The sequence below is a fragment of the Oncorhynchus kisutch genome, linkage group LG22 (genome assembly GCF_002021735.2).
Source record: "Oncorhynchus kisutch isolate 150728-3 linkage group LG22, Okis_V2, whole genome shotgun sequence".
Taxonomy (NCBI): domain Eukaryota; kingdom Metazoa; phylum Chordata; class Actinopteri; order Salmoniformes; family Salmonidae; genus Oncorhynchus; species Oncorhynchus kisutch.
In genome coordinates, this window is record NC_034195.2 from 53953410 (window position 1) to 53975283 (window position 21874).

Sequence of the window (21874 nt, forward strand, 5' to 3'; positions counted from 1 at the left end):
CTAAATGGGTTTACGTTAATTAGCGATCAATTACTGTGAGACTAGCAGTTATTTGCTTGACAATCACCGGCTGACGAAATGTCATGACGACCACAGCCCTAGTCTGGGGTTCTCAACCTTGGGTACTAGGACACTTAGCCTATCTACAGGGGCTACTTGGAAAGAACATACACTAGACCTAATAATCAGTAACACATAGGGGATGCAAATCAAATCAAATGTATTTATAAAGCCCTTCGTACATCAGCTGATATCTCAAAGTGCTGTACAGAAACCCAGCCTAAAACCCCAAACAGCAAGCAATGCAGGTGTAGAAGCACAGATTATTCTGGCAGAGCAACATGTGATTGGGGTAATGAACCACTGATGAATGTGATTGGATACCAGGATAACATGTGATTGGGGTAATGAACCACTGATGAATGTGATTGGAGACCAGGATAACATGTGATTGGGGTAATGAACCACTAATGAATGTGATTGGATACCAGGATAACATGTAATTGGGGTAATGAACCACTGATGAATGTGATTGGATACCAAGATATCATGTGAGGTAGTGTAGTTGATTCCCACTATATATTCAAGCTGCAAAGTCAAAATGGGCTATATTGTAAAAATGTATTAAAAAAAAAATATTTGGGATTTGGCATAATGTTAGCAGAGTGGTTAAGGTCAAGGTTTGGTTTCAAATCATATTTTAAGAAGAGAAATTGTAAAATTTCGGTGCTTCTCACTTTGCAACTTGGCCAGATAGTGGCAACCTGTGTAGATAAAATAGTCAGGTTTAACTTCCGGTCTGTCTGGTGTTCCAGCCTGCAGACCTGCCCAGACCTGTGACTGCACCTGGGCCTGTCCCCAAAGCCAACTCCCTCAGCAACCTGGAGCAGGGGAAGGCTACTTACAGGTACACACACACCACACACACACACACACACACACACACACCGTAGACACACACACACACACACACACCGTAGACACACCACACACACACCACACACACACACACACACACACCTCTTGACACACCACACACACTGTACACACACAAACCACAGCACTCTACCCTGGTGCTACTAACGCCACGGTCATGGGTTCAACTCCTGAAAGGACCACATACTGTACTAGAAATGTTACATTGGATGTAGAAAACATTAAGAACACCTTCCTTATATTGAGTTGCACTCCCTTTTGCCCTCCATTCATCAGGGCATGGACTCTACAAGGTGTCGAAGGCGTTCCACAGGGATGCTGGCCCCATGTTGACTCTACAAGGTGTTGAAAGCGTTCCACAGGGATGCTGGCCCCATGTTGACTCTACAAGGTGTTGAAAGCGTCTCACAGGGATGCTGGCCCCATGTTGACTCTACAAGGTGTCTAAAGCGTTCCACAGGGATGCTGGCCCCATGTTGACTCTACAAGGTGTTGAAAGCGTTCCACAGTGATGCTGGCCCCAGGTTGACTCTACAAGGTGTTGAAAGCGTTCCACAGGGATGCTGGCCCCATGTTGACTCTACAAGGTGTTGAAAGCGTTCCACAGGGATGCTGGTCCATGTTGACTCTACAAGGTGTTGAAAGCGTTCCACAGGGATGCTGGCCCATGTTGACAACAATGCTTCCCACATTTGTGTCAAGTTGGCTGGATGTCCTTTGGGTGGAGGACCATTCTTGATACACACGGGGAAACTGATGAACGTGAAAAACCCAGCAGCGTTGCAGTTCTTGACACAAACTGGTGCGCCTGGCATCTACTACCCATTCAAAGGCACTTAAATATTTTTTCTGGCTCATACAATCCATGTCTCAAGGCTTACAAACCCTACTTTAATCCGCTTCCTCCCCTTCATCTACACTGATTTTGAAGTGGATTTAACAAGTGACATCAATAAGGGATGATAACTTTTCACCTGGTCAGACAGGTGTTCATAATGTTGTGTCCACTCAGCGTGTGCCCTCACTGTCACGTCACGTTGGATCAAATCAATGTCATTTCCAGAGGGGTCTGAAATGATTAACACAATCATGACTGTATAAAATAAATCATTAATACAATTGCTCAGAGAAAGATATTTTAACAAGTCATTTTATAATAAGAAAATAATAATTTGACGAGTGGAAAGGGGGCATACCACTAAATTTGACGAGTGAAAAGTTACAGGGTCAAAGAGCATACCACCAAGACATACCAACCTCTCCTGTTGTTGTTTAGGGTGAGAGGTTAGCATGTACTGTGGGTATAATCGTCACATTTTCATTCAGGATGATCCGTAAATGGTAGCATCCACATTAACATATTATCTTCTTATTTACAATAAAAAGTGACACGATGCATTTATTCACCATTTCATTTCTATGGGGCACAAAATAATCTGAAACACTACCAAAAACGAACTGCATGCAACCGGTTTGTAGAGTCGTAATGATGTGTGCTAAGAATATGGGACCAAATACTAAACTTTCGACTACTTTATTTCGAAGAATCTTTAGGGATTTCAATCATTTTGACCCTATATGACTTGTTATACAAAATGTATTGGTATAAAATAGGTATAAATAGGTAGGTATTGGTATAAAATAGGTATAAATAGGTAGGTATTGGTATAAAATAGGTATAAATAGGTAGGTATTGGTATAAAATAGGTATAAATAGGTAGGTATTGGTATAAAATAGGTATAAATAGGTAGGTATTGGTATAAAATGGGTATAAATAGGTAGGTATAGGTATAAAATAGGTATAAATAGGTAGGTATTGGTATAAAATAGGTATAAATAGGTAGGTATTGGTATAAAATAGGTATAAATAGGTAGGTATAGGTATAAATAGGTAGGTATTGGTATAAAATAGGTATAAATAGGTAGGTATTGGTATAAAATAGGTATAAATAGGTAGGTATTGGTATAAATAGGTATAAATAGGTAGGTATTGGTATAAATAGGTATAAATAGGTAGGTATTGGTATAAAATAGGTATAAATAGGTAGGTATTGGTATAAAATAGGTATAAATAGGTAGGTATTGGTATAAAATAGGTATAAATAGGTAGGTATTGGTATAAAATAGGTATAAATAGGTAGGTATTGGTATAAAATAGGTATAAATAGGTAGGTATAGGTATAAAATAGGTATAAATAGGTAGGTATTGGTATAAAATAGGTATAAATAGGTAGGTATTGGTATAAAATAGGTAGGTATTGGTATAAAATAGGTATAAATAGGTAGGTATTGGTATAAAATAGGTATAAATAGGTAGGTATTGGTATAAAATAGGTATAAATAGGTAGGTATTGGTATAAAATAGGTATAAATAGGTAGGTATTGGTATAAAATAGGTATAAATAGGTAGGTATTGGTATAAAATAGGTATAAATAGGTAGGTATTGGTATAAAATAGGTATAAATAGGTAGGTATTGGTATAAATAGGTATAAATAGGTAGGTATTGGTATAAAATAGGTATAAATAGGTAGGTATTGGTATAAAATAGGTATAAATAGGTAGGTATTGGTATAAAATAGGTATAAATAGGTAGGTATTGGTATAAAATAGGTATAAATAGGTAGGTATTGGTATAAAATAGGTATAAATAGGTAGGTATTGGTATAAAATAGGTATAAATAGGTAGGTATTGGTATAAAATAGGTATAAATAGGTAGGTATTGGTATAAAATAGGTATAAATAGGTAGGTATTGGTATAAAATAGGTATAAATAGGTAGGTATTGGTATAAAATAGGTATAAATAGGTAGGTATTGGTATAAAATAGGTATAAATAGGTAGGTATTGGTATAAAATAGGTATAAATAGGTAGGTATTGGTATAAAATAGGTATAAATAGGTAGGTATTGGTATAAAATAATATAAAAACAAACAAATGGCAAACTTTATACAGTCATTACTGCTCATCTTTATCGAGGTCGTCAAATTTGGATCGCTGTGTGTGTGTGTGTGTGTGTGTGTGTGTGTGTGTGTTTATTTATTTATTTATTTTACCTTTATTTAACCAGGTAGGCAAGTTGAGAACAAGTTCTCATTTACAATTGCGACCTGGCCAAGATAAAGCAAAGCAGTTCGACAGATAAAACGACACAGAGTTACACATGGAGTAAAAACAAACATACAGTCAATAATGCAGTATAAACAAGTCTATATACAATGTGAGCAAATGAGGTGAGAAGGGAGGTAAAGGCAAAAAAAGGCCATGATGGCAAAGTAAATACAATATAGCAAGTAAAATACTGGAATGGTAGTTTTGCAATGGAAGAATGTGCAAAGTAGAAATAAAAAAATAATGGGGTGCAAAGGAGCAAAATAAATAAATAAATAAAAATTAAATACAGTTGGGAAAGAGGTAGTTGTTTGGGCTAAATTTTAGGTGGGCTATGTACAGGTGCAGTAATCTGTGAGCTGCTCTGACAGTTGGTGCTTAAAGCTAGTGAGGGAGATAAGTGTTTCCAGTTTCAGAGATTTTTGTAGTTCGTTCCAGTCATTGGCAGCAGAGAACTGGAAGGAGAGGCGGCCAAAGAAAGAATTGGTCTTGGGGGTGACTAGAGAGATATACCTGCTGGAGCGTGTGCTACAGGTGGGAGATGCTATGGTGACCAGCGAGCTGAGATAAGGGGGGACTTTACCTAGCAGGGTCTTGTAGATGACATGGAGCCAGTGGGTTTGGCGACGAGTATGAAGCGAGGGCCAGCCAACGAGAGCGTACAGGTCGCAATGGTGGGTAGTATATGGGGCTTTGGTGATAAAACGGATTGCACTGTGATAGACTGCATCCAATTTGTTGAGTAGGGTATTGGAGGCTATTTTGTAAATGACATCGCCAAAGTCGAGGATTGGTAGGATGGTCAGTTTTACAAGGGTATGTTTGGCAGCATGAGTGAAGGATGCTTTGTTGCGAAATAGGAAGCCAATTCTAGATTTAACTTTGGATTGGAGATGTTTGATATGGGTCTGGAAGGAGAGTTTACAGTCTAACCAGACACCTAAGTATTTGTAGTTGTCCACGTATTCTAAGTCAGAGCCGTCCAGAGTAGTGATGTTGGACAGGCGGGTAGGTGCAGGTAGCGATCGGTTGAAGAGCATGCATTTAGTTTTACTTGTATTTAAGAGCAATTGGAGGCCACGGAAGGAGAGTTGTATGGCATTGAAGCTTGCCTGGAGGGTTGTTAACACAGTGTCCAAAGAAGGGCCGGAAGTATACAGAATGGTGTCGTCTGCGTATAGGTGGATCAGGGACTCACCAGCAGCAAGAGCGACCTCATTGATGTATACAGAGAAGAGAGTCGGTCCAAGAATTGAACCCTGTGGCACCCCCATAGAGACTGCCAGAGGTCCGGACAGCAGACCCTCCGACTTGACACACTGAACTCTATCAGAGAAGTAGTTGCTGAACCAGGCGAGGCAATCATTTGAGAAACCAAGGCTGTCGAGTCTGCCGATGAGGATATGGTGATTGACAGAGTCGAAAGCCTTGGCCAGATCAATGAATACGGCTGCACAGTAATGTTTCTTATCGATGGCGGTTAAGATATCGTTTAGGACCTTGAGCGTGGCTGAGGTGCACCCATGACCAGCTCTGAAACCAGATTGCATAGCAGAGAAGGTATGGTGAGATTCGAAATGGTCGGTAATCTGTTTGTTGACTTGGCTTTCGAAGACCTTAGAAAGGCACGGTAGGATAGATATAGGTCTGTAGCAGTTTGGGTCAAGAGTGTCCCCCCCTTTGAAGAGGGGGATGACCGCAGCTGCTTTCCAATCTTTGGGAATCTCAGACGACACGAAAGAGAGGTTGAACAGGCTAGTAATAGGGGTGGCAACAATTTCGGCAGATAATTTTAGAAAGAAAGGGTCCAGATTGTCTAGCCCGGCTGATTTGTAGGGGTCCAGATTTTGCAGCTCTTTCAGAACATCAGCTGAATGGATTTGGGAGAAGGAGAAATGGGGAAGGCTTGGGCGAGTTGCTGTTGGGGGTGCAGTGCTGTTGTCCGGGGTAGGAGTAGCCAGGTGGAAAGCATGGCCAGACGTAGAAAAATGCTTATTGAAATTCTCAATTATGGTGGATTTATCAGTGGTGACAGTGTTTCCTATCTTCAGTGCAGTGGGCAGCTGGGAGGAGGTGTTCTTATTCTCCATGGACTTTACAGTGTCCCAGAACTTTTTTGAGTTAGTGTTGCAGGAAGCAAATTTCTGCTTGAAAAAGCTAGCCTTGGCTTTTCTAACTGCCTGTGTATAATGATTTCTAGCTTCCCTGAACAGCTGCATATCACGGGGGCTGTTCGATGCTAATGCAGAACGCCATAGGATGTTTTTGTGTTGGTTAAGGGCAGTCAGGTCTGGGGAGAACCAAGGGCTATATCTGTTCCTGGTTCTAAATTTCTTGAATGGGGCATGTTTATTTAAGATGGTTAGGAAGGCATTTTTAAAAAATATCCAGGCATCCTCTACTGACGGGATGAGATCAATATCCTTCCAGGATACCCCGGCCAGGTCGATTAGAAAGGCCTGCTCGCAGAAGTGTTTCAGGGAGCGTTTTACAGTGATGAGTGGAGGTCGTTTGACCGCTGACCCATTACGGATGCAGGCAATGAGGCAGTGATCGCTGAGATCTTGGTTGAAGACAGCAGAGGTGTATTTAGAGGGGAAGTTGGTTAGGATGATATCTATGAGGGTGCCCGTGTTTAAGGTTTTGGGGAGGTACCTGGTAGGTTCATTGATTACTTGTGTGAGATTGAGGGCATCAAGTTTAGATTGTAGGATGGCTGGGGTGTTAAGCATGTTCCAGTTTAGGTCGCCTAGCAGCACGAACTCTGAAGATAGATGGGGGGCAATCAGTTCACATATGGTGTCCAGAGCACAGCTGGGGGCAGAGGGTGGTCTATAGCAGGCGGCAACGGTGAGAGACTTGTTTTTAGAGAGGTGGATTTTTAAAAGTAGAAGTTCAAATTGTTTGGGTACAGACCTGGATAGTAGGACAGAACTCTGCAGGCTATCTTTGCAGTAGATTGCAACACCGCCCCCTTTGGCAGTTCTATCTTGTCTGAAAATGTTGTAGTTTGGAATTAAAACTTCAGAATTTTTGGTGGTCTTCCTAAGCCAGGATTCAGACACAGCTAGAACATCCGGGTTGGCAGAGTGTGCTAAAGCAGTGAATAGAACAAACTTAGGGAGGAGGCTTCTAATGTTAACATGCATGAAACCAAGGCTATTACGGTTACAGAAGTCGTCAAAAGAGAGCGCCTGGGGAATAGGAGTGGAGCTAGGCACTGCAGGGCCTGGATTCACCTCTACATCGCCAGAGGAACATAGGAGGAGTAGAATAAGGGTACGGCTAAAAGCTATGAGAATTGGTCGTCTAGAACGTCTGGAACATAGAGTAAAAGGAGGTTTCTGGGGGCGATAAAATAGCATCAAGGTATAATGTACAGACAAATGTATGGCAGGATGTGAATACAGTGGAGGTAAACCTAGGTATTGAGTGATGAAGAGAGAGATATTGTCTCTAGAAACATCGTTGAAACCAGGAGATGTCATTGCATGTGTGGGTGGTGGAACTAATAGGTTGGATAAGGTATAGTGAGCAGGACTAGAGGCTCTACAGTGAAATAAGCCAATAAACACTAACCAGAACAGAAATGGACAAGACATATTGACATTAAGGATAGGCATGCTTAGTCGAGTGATCAAAAGGGTCCGGTGAGTGGAGAGGTTGGTTGGTGATTTAGACAGCTAGCCAGGGCATCGGTAGCAAGCTAGCATAGGATGGAGGTCTGTTAGCCACCCCTTACGTTCCGTCAGTAGATTAGTGGGGTTCCGTGTGGTAGAGGGGATTAATCCAAATCACACAACAACAACAAAAATAAAAACAATAGATATAGTTATAGAGGCCCAAGAAGAAAATATAATAATAATAATTTAAAAAATAATTTAAAAAAAAAATAATAATAAAAAAATTGTCCGATTGTCTATTCAGATAGCAGCCGGTAAGACAGCTAACGGTTAGCAGGCCGCAGATGGGCGTTCAGGTAACGTCGCGACGGAGGAGCCGGCCGAATAACTCCTTCGGGTAGATAACGTCGGCAGTCCAGTTGTGAAGGCCCGGTGGGGCTCCGCGAAGGCAGTAAAACGGGTCCGGATAGGTGACTGCAGCCCAGGTGTGATTGATGGAACTCAGGAGTGATTGACGGAGCTTGCTAGCTCCGATGGTCACACGGATAGCAGCTAGCTAGCTGTGAGATCCGGGTATGAATGTCCAGGGACATGGAGAGAAAAATTGGTCCGGTATGTTCCGTTCCGAGCCGCGCTGCGCCGTACAGAACTGGCGATAGATTTTCGAGCTAAAGGATAGCTGATGACCACAAAACGATTTGCCAGTAAAGGAGCTAACTAGCTTCTGAACTAGCTTCTGGATTAGCTTCTGGCTAGTTTCAGGCTAGCTTCTTGGAGTTTCTGGCTAGCTTCTTGGAGGATTACAGATCTGAGGTAAATAATACTTTTTTATAAATATACATTGGTGAGGCGGGTTGCAGGAGAGTGTTTTGAAGATGAGTTGATGGAAAATAAAAATAAAATATACAGGACACGACAAGACGAGGACAAAAGACGTCTGAACTGCTATGCCACCTTGGAGACCTAAAAGTGTGTGTGTGTGTGTGTGTGTGTGTGTGTGTGTGTGTGTGTGTGTGTGTGTGTGTGCGTGTGAGTGATATTTATATAAATAAATAAAAAGAGGTGGGTAAAGGATGATGCTGAGATTTGTCCTTTCCGAGAGGAAGGAAATCTACCTGGTTAATTTATCAGAGTCGACCCCAGAGCTCCACCTAGTGGACATGTTACACAGTGCAACGACCAGTATGTGAAACACAGATTCAACCCACTGAGCACAGTGATGTAATGTGAACACTATCTAGTGTCTCTGTCTCTCAATTTCAATTGAAAGGGGCTTTATTGGCATGGGAAACATGTTTACATTGCCAAATCAAGTGAAATAGATAATAAACAAAAGTGAAAAACTAAAAATAAACAGTAAATATCACTCACTAAAGTTCCAAAAGAATAAAGACATTTCAATTGTCATTATGTCTATATAGAGTGTTGTAACGATGTGCAAGTAGTGAATACAAAAGGGAAAATAAATAAACATAAATATGGGTTGTATTTACAATGGTGTTCGTTCTTCACTAGTTGACCTTTTCTTGTGGCAACAGGTCACAAATCTTGCTGCTGTGATGTCACACTGTGGTATTTCACCCAGTATACAGTGCCTTGCGAAAATATTCGGCCCCCTTGAACTTTGCGACCTTTTGCCACATTTCAGGCTTCAAACATAAAGATATAAAACTGTATTTTTTGTGAAGAATCAACAACAAGTGGGACACAATCATGAAGTGGAACGACATTTATTGGATATTTCAAACTTTTTTAACAAATCAAAAACTGAAAAATTGGCCGTGCAAAATTATTCAGCCCCCTTAAGTTAATACTTTGTAGCGCCACCTTTTGCTGCGATTACAGCTGTAAGTCGCTTGGGGTATGTCTCTATCAGTTTTGCACATCGAGAGACTGACATTTTTTCCCATTCCTCCTTGCAAAACAGCTCGAGTTGGATGGAGAGCATTTGTGAACAGCAGTTTTCAGTTCTTTCCACAGATTCTCGATTGGATTCAGGTCTGGACTTTGACTTGGCCATTCTAACACCTGGATATGTTTATTTTTGAACCATTCCATTGTAGATTTTGCTTTATGTTTTGGATCATTGTCTTGTTGGAAGACAAATCTCCGTCCCAGTCTCAGGTCTTTTGCAGACTCCATCAGGTTTTCTTCCAGAATGGTCCTGTATTTGGCTCTATCCATCTTCCCATCAATTTTAACCATCTTCCCTGTCCCTGCTGAAGAAAAGCAGGCCCAAACCATGATGCTGCCATCACCATGTTTGACAGTGGGGATGGTGTGTTCAGGGTGATGAGCTGTGTTGCTTTTACACCAAACATAACGTTTTGCATTGTTGCCAAAAAGTTCAATTTTGGTTTCATCTGACCAGAGCACCATCTTCCACATGTTTGGTGTGTCTCCCAGGTGGCTTGTGGCAAACTTTAAACAACACTTTTTATGGATATCTTTAAGAAATGGCTTTCTTCTTGCCACTCTTCCATAAAGGCCAGATTTGTGCAATATACGACTGATTGTTGTCCTATGGACAGAGTCTCCCACCTCAGCTGTAGATCTCTGCAGTTCATCCAGAGTGATCATGGGCCTCTTGGCTGCATCTCTGATCAGTCTTCTCCTTGTATGAGCTGAAAGTTTAGAGGGACGGCCAGGTCTTGGTAGATTTGCAGTGGTCTGATACTCCTTCCATTTCAATATTATCGCTTGCACAGTGCTCCTTGGGATGTTTAAAGCTTGGGAAATCTTTTTGTATCCAAATCCGGCTTTAAACTTCTTCACAACAGTATCTCGGACCTGCCTGGTGTGTTCCTTGTTCTACATGATGCTCTCTGCGCTTTTAACGGACCTCTGAGACTATCACAGTGCAGGTGCATTTATACGGAGACTTGATTACACACAGGTGGATTGTATTTATCATCATTAGTCATTTAGGTCAACATTGGATCATTCAGAGATCCTCACTGAATGGGGCTGAATAATTTTGCACGCCCAATTTTTCCGTTTTTGATTTGTTAAAAAAGTTTGAAATATCCAATAAATGTCGTTCCACTTCATGATTGTGTCCCACTTGTTGTTGATTCTTCACAAATAAATACAGTTTTATATCTTTATGTTTGAAGCCTGAAATGTGGCAAAAGGTCGCAAAGTTCAAGGGAGCCGAATACTTTCGCAAGGCACTGTATATGGGAGTTTATCATAATTGGATTTGTTTTCTAATTCTTTGTGGGTCTGTGTAATCTGAGGGAAATATGTCTCTCTAATATGGTCACACATTTGGCAGGAGGTTAGGAAGTGCAGCTCAGTTTCCACCTCATTTTGTGGGCAGTGTGCACATAGCCTGTCTTCTCTTGAGAGCCATGTCTGCCTACGGCGGCCTTTCTCAATAGCAAGGCTATGTTCACTGAGTCTGTACATAGTCAAAGCTTTCCTTAAGTTTGGGTCAGTCACAGTGGTCAGGTATTCTGCCGCTGTGTACTCTCTGTTTAGGGTCAGTCACAGTGGTCAGGTATTCTGCCACTGTGTACTCTCTGTTTAGGGCCAAATAGCATTCTAGTTTTTTTGTTAATTCTTTCTAATTAGTCAAGTAGTTATCTTTTTGTTTTCTCATGATTTGGTTGGGTCTAATTGTGCTGCTGTCCTGGGGCTCTGTGGGGTCTGTTTGTGTTTGTGAACAGAGCCCCAGTACCAGCTTGCTTAGGGGACTCTTCTCCAGGTTAATCTCTCTGTAGGTGATGGCTTTGTTATGGAAGGTTTGTGAATCGCTTCCTTTTAGGTGGTTATAGAATTTAACGGCTCTTTTCTGGATTTTGATTATTAGTGGGTATCGACCTAATTCTGCTCTGCAAGCATTATTTGGTGTTTTACGTTGTACACAGAGGATATTTTTGGAGATTTCTGCATGCAGAGTTTAAATTTGGTGTTTGTCCCATTTTGTGAGTTCTTGGTTGGTAAGCGGACCCCAGACCCCCCTCTCTCTCTCTCTCTCGCTCCATCCCTCTCTCTCTCTCTCTCTCTCCCTCTCTCTCTCTCTTTCTCTCTCCTTCTCTCGCTCTCTCCTTCTCTCGCTCTCTCCTTCTCTCGCTCTCTCCTTCTCTTTCTCTCTCCTTCTCTCGCTCTCTCCTTCTCTCGCTCTCTCCTTCTCTCGCTCTCTCCTTCTCTCTCTCTCTCCTTCTCTCTCTCTCTCCCCCTCCCTCTGGTCGGTGTTACTAGTTCTGAATGTCTGACCGTCTGTCCCTCTGTTATCAATGTCTGTCCTTCGCTCTACTTTGTCCTGTGTGGCTCTCTAACTGCCCGTTCTGTCTCTCACTCTACTTTGTGGAATGGATTCGTAAGTGTATAAAGGTTTTGGGGTCAATTCCATTTTAATTTCAGTGAAATCAGGAAGTACACTGACGTTCTAATTACAATTCTCTTCCATTTGGAACATTTTGGAATGTGGGTTTTATTTTCTGAATATGAAATGGAATTGAGCCCAACCCTGATGTGTCTCATCACCCCCTCAGAGCCCCCGAGTCCCAGAATCCCCCTGGGGCTAAACCCCTGGACCACTGCGATGCTGACGAGGATGAGGAGTACTACAGGAAACAGCTGTCCTACTTTGACCGACGCAGCTTCGACAGCAAGGCCATGAACCCCAGCCCTGGCGTCAACTGCTTCCTACCACAGACCCAGCTGGCATACCCTTACAACAGGTATACTATATTACCCATAACCAACTACAAACAGGTAAACTACACTACCCAGAACTCCTAGAACCATTTCCTTTCCTCTAGACCCAGCTGGCTTACCCTTACAACAGGTATACTATATTACCCATAACCAACTACTAACAGGTAAACTACACTACCCAGAACTCCTAGAACCATTTCCTTTACAGCAGACCCAGCTGGCTTGCCCCCACAATCCTACCCAAATCAACAGCTAGCCCCAAGGCGCGTGTACTATAGATCTGAGAGGATAAGTACAATCACTATGGTTATTGCCCGGAGGTCAGGCTGACTGCCAGGAGGTCAGGCTGACTGCCAGGAGGTCAGGCTGACCGCGTTTGAGGGGATCAAGTCCTGAGGCAGAACTGCTAATCTTGATCACATGAGTTGTTGGGGCTTCAAAGTGACAGTGATTTGTAGATGAAATGATTCTGCCCAATTCTACTGTGACGTTGTTGATCTTTAAACACACCCTCTGTTTGTGTCTGTGCTTTAGGGCCGAGTCTGTGGAGAAGGTGAGTCCGGTAGAGAAGAGGTACGAGCCCCTCCCCCAGATCAGCCCGGTGTCTCAGTACGGACCACCCAGTCCTGCTGTACCACCCAACAGCCTGCCCAAACTCATCCCCAACGACGGTAAGAATAGATGTCTCAGGGGATCTCTACCTTTAACAGAACACTAAGTGTTATCTAATATTAGTGGAGCCACCTCCATCAAAGACAGTGTTACGTTTGTTAAAGAGCACTGTGGCTAAAAGTACTTAGAATTAAATTGACATCTTTAAGTGTAATAGTTTAGTTGACCTCTGGCTGTATGTAGGTACTCACATCCCTAGTTGACCTCTGGCTGTATGTATGTAGGTACTCACATCCCTAGTTGACCTCTGGCTGGCTGTATGTAGGTACTCACATCCCTAGTTGACCTCTGGCTGTATGTATGTAGGTACTCACATCCCTAGTTGACCTCTGGCTGGCTGTATGTAGGTACTCACATCCCTAGTTGACCTCTGGCTGGCTGTATGTAGGTACTCACATCCCTAGTTGACCTCTGGCTGTATGTAGGTACTCACATCCCTAGTAGACCTCTGGCTGGCTGTATGTAGGTACTCACATCCCTAGTTGACCTCTGGCTGTATGTAGGTACTCACATCCCTAGTTGACCTCTGGATGGCTGTATGTAGGTACTCACATCCCTAGTTGACCTCTGGCTGGCTGTATGTAGGTACTCACATCCCTAGTTGACCTCTGGCTTTATGTAGGTACTCACATCCCTAGTTGACCTCTGGCTGGCTGTATGTAGGTACTCACATCCCTAGTTGACCTCTGGCTGTATGTAGGTACTCACATCCCTAGTTGACCTCTGGCTGTATGTAGGTACTCACATCCCTAGTTGACCTCTGGCTGGCTGTATGTAGGTACTCACATCCCTAGTTGACCTCTGGCTTAATGTAGGTACTCACATCCCTAGTTGACCTTTGGCTTAATGTAGGTACTCACATCCCTAGTTGACCTCTGGCTGGCTGTATGTAGGTACTCACATCCCTAGTTGACCTTTGGCTTAATGTAGGTACTCACATCCCTAGTTGACATCTGGCTTAATGTAGGTAATCACATCCCTAGTTGACCTTTGGCTTAATGTAGGTACTCACATCCCTAGTTGACCTCTGGCTGGCTGTATGTAGGTACTCACATCCCTAGTTGACCTCTGGCTTAATGTAGGTACTCACATCCCTAGTTGACCTCTGGCTTAATGTAGGTACTCACATCCCTAGTTGACCTTTGGCTTAATGTAGGTACTCACATCCCTAGTTGACCTCTGGCTGGCTGTATGTAGGTACTCACATCCCTAGTTGACCTTTGGCTTAATGTAGGTACTCACATCCCTAGTTGACCTCTGGCTTAATGTAGGTACTCACATCCCTAGTTGACCTCTGGCTTTATGTAGGTACTCACATCCCTAGTTGACCTCTGGCTTAATGTATGTAGGTACTCACATCCCTAGTAGATCTCTGGCTGGCTGTATGTAGGTACTCACATCCCTAGTTGACCTCTGGCTGTATGTAGGTACTCACATCCCTAGTTGAACTCTGGCTGTATGTAGGTACTCACATCCCTAGTTGACCTTTGGCTGGTTGTATGTAGGTACTCACATCCCTAGTTGACCTCTGGCTGGTTGTATGTAGGTACTCACATCCATAGTTGACCTCTGGCTTTATGTAGGTACTCACATCCCTAGTTGACCTCTGGATTTATGTAGGTACTCACATCCCTAGTTGACCTCTGGCTTAATGTAGGTACTCACATCCCTAGTTGACCTCTGGCTTAATGTATGTAGGTACTCACATCCCTAGTTGACCTCTGGCTGGCTGTATGTAGGTACTCACATCCCTAGTTGACCTCTGGCTGGCTGTATGTAGGTACTCACATCCCTAGTTGACCTCTGGCTTAATGTATGTAGGTACTCACATCCCTAGTAGACCTCTGGCTGGCTGTATGTAGGTACTCACATCCCTAGTTGACCTCTGGCTGTATGTAGGTACTCACATCCCTAGTTGACCTCTGGCTGGCTGTATGTAGGTACTCACATCCCTAGTTGACCTCTGGCTTTATGTAGGTACTCACATCCCTAGTTGACCTCTGGCTTAATGTATGTAGGTACTCACATCCCTAGTAGACCTCTGGCTGGCTGTATGTAGGTACTCACATCCCTAGTTGACCTCTGGCTGTATGTAGGTACTCACATCCCTAGTTGACCTCTGGCTGTATGTAGGTACTCACATCCCTAGTTGAACTCTGGCTGTATGTAGGTACTCACATCCCTAGTTGACCTCTGGCTGGTTGTATGTAGGTACTCACATCCATAGTTGACCTCTGGCTTTATGTAGGTACTCACATCCCTAGTTGACCTCTGGATTTATGTAGGTACTCACATCCCTAGTTGACCTCTGGCTTAATGTAGATACTCACATCCCTAGTTGACCTCTGGCTTAATGTATGTAGGTACTCACATCCCTAGTTGACCTCTGGCTGGCTGTATGTAGGTACTCACATCCCTAGTTGACCTCTGGCTTTATGTAGGTACTCACATCCCTAGTTGACCTCTGGCTTAATGTATGTAGGTACTCACATCCCTAGTAGACCTCTGGCTGGCTGTATGTAGGTACTCACATCCCTAGTTGACCTCTGGCTGTATGTAGGTACTCACATCCCTAGTTGACCTCTGGCTGGCTGTATGTAGGTACTCACATCCCTAGTTGACCTCTGGCTGGCTGTATGTAGGTACTCACATCCCTAGTTGACCTCTGGCTTAATGTATGTAGGTACTCACATCCCTAGTAGACCTCTGGCTGGCTGTATGTAGGTACTCACATCCCTAGTTGACCTCTGGCTGTATGTAGGTACTCACATCCCTAGTAGACCTCTGGCTGGTTGTATGTAGGTACTCACATCCCTAGTTGACCTCTGGCTGGCTGTATGGAGGTACTCACGTCTCTTTCCCTCTCTCTCCAGTGAACTCTCACCCCGACCAGCTCCTCAGCTCCTCTCCAAAACTTGACCTCTCTGGTCTCCGCCCCCCTGTCCTCCAGGACCCCCCTTCCCAGCCCTACCTGGCCCAGAGGTCCCCAGTGGGGGTCAACGGCACTGACGCACCCCCCAAAACCCCTGGAACCACTCCCACACCACAAAGCTACAACCGATACGTCCCTAAGCCGTACACCTCCTCAGCCCGGCCCTTTGAGAGGAAGTTTGAAAGCCCCAAGTTCAACCACAACCTCCTCCCCAACGACAGTGGGAAGACAGACCTCCTGATCAGTAGCAGCAACCCTAAACCCAGCGTGGTCAACAACAACAGCAGGACCAAGCCTCCACTGTCTCCTCAGGCCCTGGACCACGACAGTGGACTGGACACGTTCACACGCACCATGGACAACAGGGGGCCCAAGTACCAGCAGCACAACAACTTAGTCAACAATGCTGTGTCCAAGGCCATACCTGTCAGGTAAGGATATACCGTTGACATGAATTCAGGGGGTTGTGTAACATTGAACAGGACTGGTCCGGCAGCCGTTAAAGCCAAAAAGATCCGAACATCTTGACAAAATGGCTAGATGTTTGTTTGGCAGGTTGTTTCAGTATGGTAATTTATCTGATACTTCTATCCAGACTTTACTATACACCTTGCACTGTAGTCTGTCTTGTTCTGCCTCTAGCCCCGCCCCCCTACACTCATAAACGGTATATACAGTTGACGTACTTATTACATCACTTGAACATACACAGCATTATACAGACAACACTGTGCCCAATGACATACCTGTTAGGTAAGGGGTAAGGGGGTAAGATGAGGTCATAATCTGGTAGTAGTAGAGCCTGTTAGATAAGGGGATGAGGTAATAATCTGGTAGTAGTAGACCCTGTTAGATAAGGGGATGAGGTAATAATCTGGTAGTAGTAGAGCCTGTTAGATAAAGGGATGAGGTAATAATCTGGTCTGGTAGTAGTAGACCCTGTTAGATAAAGGGATGAGGTAATAATCTAGTCAGGTAGTAGACCCTGTTAGATAAAGGGATGAGGTAATAATCTGGTAGTAGTAGACCCTGTTAGATAAGCGGATGAGGTAATAATCTGGTAGTAGTAGAGCCTGTTAGATAAAGGGATGAGGTAATAATCTGGTAGTAGTAGAGCCTGTTAGATAAGGGGATGAGGTAATGATCTGGTAGTAGTAGAGCCTGTTAGATAAAGGGATGAGGTAATAATCTGGTAGTAGTAGAGCCTGTTAGATAAGGGGATGAGGTAATAATCTGGTAGTAGTAGAGCCTGTTAGATAAGGGGATGAGGTAATAATCTAGTCAGGTAGAGCCTGTTAGATAAGGGGATGAGGTAATAATCTGGTAGTAGTAGAGCCTGTTAGATAAGGGGATGAGGTAATAATCTGGTAGTAGTAGAGCCTGTTAGATAAGGGGATGAGGTAATAATCTGGTAGTAGTAGACCCTGTTAGATAAGGGGATGAGGTAATAATCTGGTCAGGTAGACCCTGTTAGATAAGAGGGATGAGGTAATAATCTGGTAGTAGTAGACCCTGTTAGATAAGGGGATGAGGTAATAATCTGGTAGTAGTAGAGCCTGTTAGATAAGGGGATGAGGTAATAATCTGGTAGTAGTAGAGCCTGTTAGATAAAGGGATGAGGTAATAATCTGGTCAGGTAGACCCTGTTAGATAAGGGGATGAGGTAATAATCTGGTCTGGTAGTAGTAGACCCTGTTAGATAAAGGGATGAGGTAATAATCTGGTAGTAGTAGAGCCTGTTAGATAAGGGGATGAGGTAATAATCTGGTCAGGTAGACCCTGTTAGATAAGGGGATGAGGTAATAATCTGGTAGTAGTAGAGCCTGTTAGATAAGGGGGATGAGGTAATAATCTGGTCAGGTAGACCCTGTTAGATAAGGGGATGAGGTAATAATCTGGTAGTAGTAGACCCTGTTAGATAAAGGGATGAGGTAATAATCTGGTAGTAGTAGACCCTGTTAGATAAGGGGATGAGGTAATAATCTGGTCAGGTAGTAGACCCTGTTAGATAAGGGGATGAGGTAATAATCTGGTCAGGTAGTAGTAGACCCTGTTAGATAAAGGGATGAGGTAATAATCTGGTCAGGTAGACCCTGTTAGATAAAGGGATGAGGTAATAATCTGGTAGTAGTAGAGCCTGTTAGATAAGGGGATGAGGTAATAATCTGGTAGTAGTAGAGCCTTTTAGATAAGGGGATGAGGTAATAATCTGGTAGTAGTAGACCCTGTTAGATAAGGGGATGAGGTAATAATCTGGTCAGGTAGACCCTGTTAGATAAGGGGATGAGGTAATAATCTGGTAGTAGTAGACCCTGTTAGATAATGGGATGAGGTAATAATCTGGTCTGGTAGTAGTAGAGCCTGTTAGATAAGGGGATGAGGTAATAATCTGGTAGTAGTAGACCCTGTTAGATAAGGGGATGAGGTAATAATCTGGTAGTGGTAGACCCTGTTAGATAAGAGGGATGAGGTAATAATCTGGTAGTAGTAGAGCCTGTTAGATAAAGGGATGAGGTAATAATCTAGTCAGGTAGTAGACCCTGTTAGATAAGGGGATGAGGTAATAATCTGGTAGTGGTAGACCCTGTTAGATAAGAGGGATGAGGTAATAATCTGGTAGTAGTAGAGCCTGTTAGATAAGGGGATGAGGTAATAATCTGGTCAGGTAGTAGTAGACCCTGTTAGATAAAGGGATGAGGTAATAATCTGGTCAGGTAGACCCTGTTAGATAAGGGGATGAGGTAATAATCTGGTCTGGTAGTAGTAGACCCTGTTAGATAAAGGGATGAGGTAATAATCTGGTAGTAGTAGAGCCTGTTAGATAAGGGGATGAGGTAATAATCTGGTCAGGTAGACCCTGTTAGATAAGGGGATGAGGTAATAATCTGGTAGTAGTAGAGCCTGTTAGATAAGGGGGATGAGGTAATAATCTGGTCAGGTAGACCCTGTTAGATAAGGGGATGAGGTAATAATCTGGTAGTAGTAGACCCTGTTAGATAAGGGATGAGGTAATAATCTGGTAGTAGTAGACCCTGTTAGATAAGGGGATGAGGTAATAATCTGGTCAGGTAGTAGACCCTGTTAGATAAGGGGATGAGGTAATAATCTGGTCAGGTAGTAGTAGACCCTGTTAGATAAAGGGATGAGGTAATAATCTGGTCAGGTAGACCCTGTTAGATAAAGGGATGAGGTAATAATCTGGTAGTAGTAGAGCCTGTTATATAAGGGGATGAGGTAATCATCTGGTACTAGTAGAGCCTGTTAGATAAGGGGATGAGGTAATAATCTGGTAGTAGTAGAGCCTGTTAGATAAGGGGATGAGGTAATAATCTGGTAGTAGTAGACCCTGTTAGATAAGGGGATGAGGTAATAATCTGGTCAGGTAGACCCTGTTAGATAAGGGGATGAGGTAATAATCTGGTAGTAGTAGACCCTGTTAGATAATGGGATGAGGTAATAATCTGGTCTGGTAGTAGTAGAGCCTGTTAGATAAGGGGATGAGGTAATAATCTGGTAGTAGTAGACCCCTGTTAGATAAGGGATGAGGTAATAATCTGGTCAGGTAGTAGTAGACCCTGTTAGATAAAGGGATGAGGTAATAATCTGGTCAGGTAGTAGTAGACCCTGTTAGATAAAGGGATGAGGGTAATAATCTGGTCAGGTAGACCCTGTTAGATAAGGGGATGAGGTAATAATCTGGTCAGGTAGACCCTGTTAGATAAGGGGATGAGGTAATAATCATGGTAGTAGTAAGACCCTGTTAGATAGGGGATGAGGTAATAATCTGGTAGTAGTAAGAGCCTGTTAGATAAAGGGATGAGGTAATAATCTAGTCAGGTAGTAGACCCTGTTAGAAAAGGGGATGAGGTAATAATCTGGTAGTAGTAGAGCCCTGTTTAGATAAAGGGGATGAGGTAATAATCTGGTAGTAGTAGACCCTGTTAGATAAGGGGATGTGGTAATAATCTAGTCAGGTAGTAGACCCTGTTAGAATAAGGGGATGAGGTAATAATCTGGTACGTAGTAGACCCTGTTAGATAAGGGGATGAGGTAATAATCTGGTAGTAGTAGACCCTGTTAGATAAGGGATGAGGTAATAATCTAGTCAGGTAGTAGACCCTGTTAGATAAGGGGATGAGGTAATAATCTGGTAGTAGTAGACCCTGTTAGATAAGGGGATGAGGTAATAATCTGGTAGTAGTAGACCCTGTTAGATAAGGGGATGAGGTAATAATCTGGTAGTAGTAGACCCTGTTAGATAAGGGGATGAGGTAATAATCTGGTCAGGTAGACCCTGTTAGATAAGGGGATGAGGTAATAATCTGGTAGTAGTAGACCCTGTTAGATAAAGGGATGAGGTAATAATCTGGTCAGTAGTAGACCCTGTTAGATAAGGGGATGAGGTAATAATCTGGTAGTAGTAGACCCTGTTAGATAAGGGGATGAGGTAATAATCTGGTAGTAGTAGACCCTGTTAGATAAGGGATGAGGTAATAATCTGGTAGTAGTAGAGCCTGTTAGATAAAGGGATGAGGTAATAATCTGGTAGTAGTAGACCCTGTTAGATAAGGGGATGAGGTAATAATCTGGTCAGTAGTAGAGACCCTGTTAGATAAGGGGATGAGGTAATAATCTGGTATGTAGTAGAGCCTGTTAGATAAGGGATGAGGTAATAATCTGGTAGTAGGTAGAACCCTGTTAGGATAAGGGGTGAGGTAATAATTCTGGTAGTAGTAGACCCTGTTAGATAAGGGGGATGAGGTAATAATCTGGTAGTAGTAGAGGCCCTGGTTAGATAAGGGGATGAGGTAATAATCTGGTAGTAGTAGAGCCTGTTTAGATAAGGGGATGAGGTAATAATCTGTAGTAGTAGAGCCTGTTAGATAAGGGGATGAGTAATAATCTGGTCAGGTAGTAGACCTGTTAGATAAGGGGATGAGGTAATAATCTAGGTCAGGTATTAGACCCTGTTATGATAAGAGGGGATGAGGTAATAATCTGGTGAGTAGAGTAGACCCTGTTAGAAATAAGGGGATGAGGTAATAAATCTGGTCTGGTAGTAGTAGGACCCTGTTAGATAAGGGGTATGAGGTAATAATCTGTATGGTAGACCCTGTTAGATAAAGGGATGACGGATAATAATCTGGTAGTAGTAGACCCTGTTAGATAAGGGGGATGAGGTAATAATCTGGTAGTAGTAGACCCTGTTAGATAAAGGGATGAGGTAATAATCTGGTAGTAGTAGACCCTGTTAGATAAGGGGATGAGGTAATAATCTGGTAGTAGTAGAGCCTGTTAGATAAGGGGATGAGGTAATAATCTGGTCAAGTAGTAGTAGACCCTGTTAGATAAAGGGATGAGGTAATAATCTGGTCAGGTAGACCCTGTTAGATAAGGGGATGAGGTAATAATCTGGTCTGGTAGTAGTAGACCCTGTTAGATAAAGGGATGAGGTAATAATCTGGTAGTAGTAGAGCCTGTTAGATAAGGGGATGAGGTAATAATCTGGTCAGGTAGACCCTGTTAGATAAGGGGATGAGGTAATAATCTGGTAGTAGTAGAGCCTGTTAGATAAGGGGGATGAGGTAATAATCTGGTAGTAGTAGACCCTGTTAGATAAAGGGATGAGGTAATAATCTGGTAGTAGTAGACCCTGTTAGATAAGGGGATGAGGTAATAATCTGGTCAGGTAGTAGACCCTGTTAGATAAGGGGATGAGGTAATAATCTGGTCAGGTAGTAGTAGACCCTGTTAGATAAAGGGATGAGGTAATAATCTGGTCAGGTAGACCCTGTTAGATAAAGGGATGAGGTAATAATCTGGTAGTAGTAGACCCTGTTAGATAAGGGGATGAGGTAATAATCTGGTAGTGGTAGACCCTGTTAGATAAGAGGGATGAGGTAATAATCTGGTAGTAGTAGAGCCTGTTAGATA

General features: G+C 43.0%; 1 protein-coding gene across 1 annotated transcript in view; it reads left to right on the top strand.

Annotated features, from left to right (window-relative positions):
- Positions 1-21874, top strand: part of LOC109885810 (tight junction protein ZO-1) — a 194484-nt gene that overhangs the window by 154167 nt on the left and 18443 nt on the right. Inside the window, exons 26-29 of the mRNA XM_031801464.1 lie at positions 816-907; positions 12171-12359; positions 12871-13007; positions 15882-16371. Of these exons, the coding sequence (XP_031657324.1) occupies positions 816-907; positions 12171-12359; positions 12871-13007; positions 15882-16371 (908 nt within the window). The remainder of the gene's footprint in view (positions 1-815; positions 908-12170; positions 12360-12870; positions 13008-15881; positions 16372-21874) is intronic.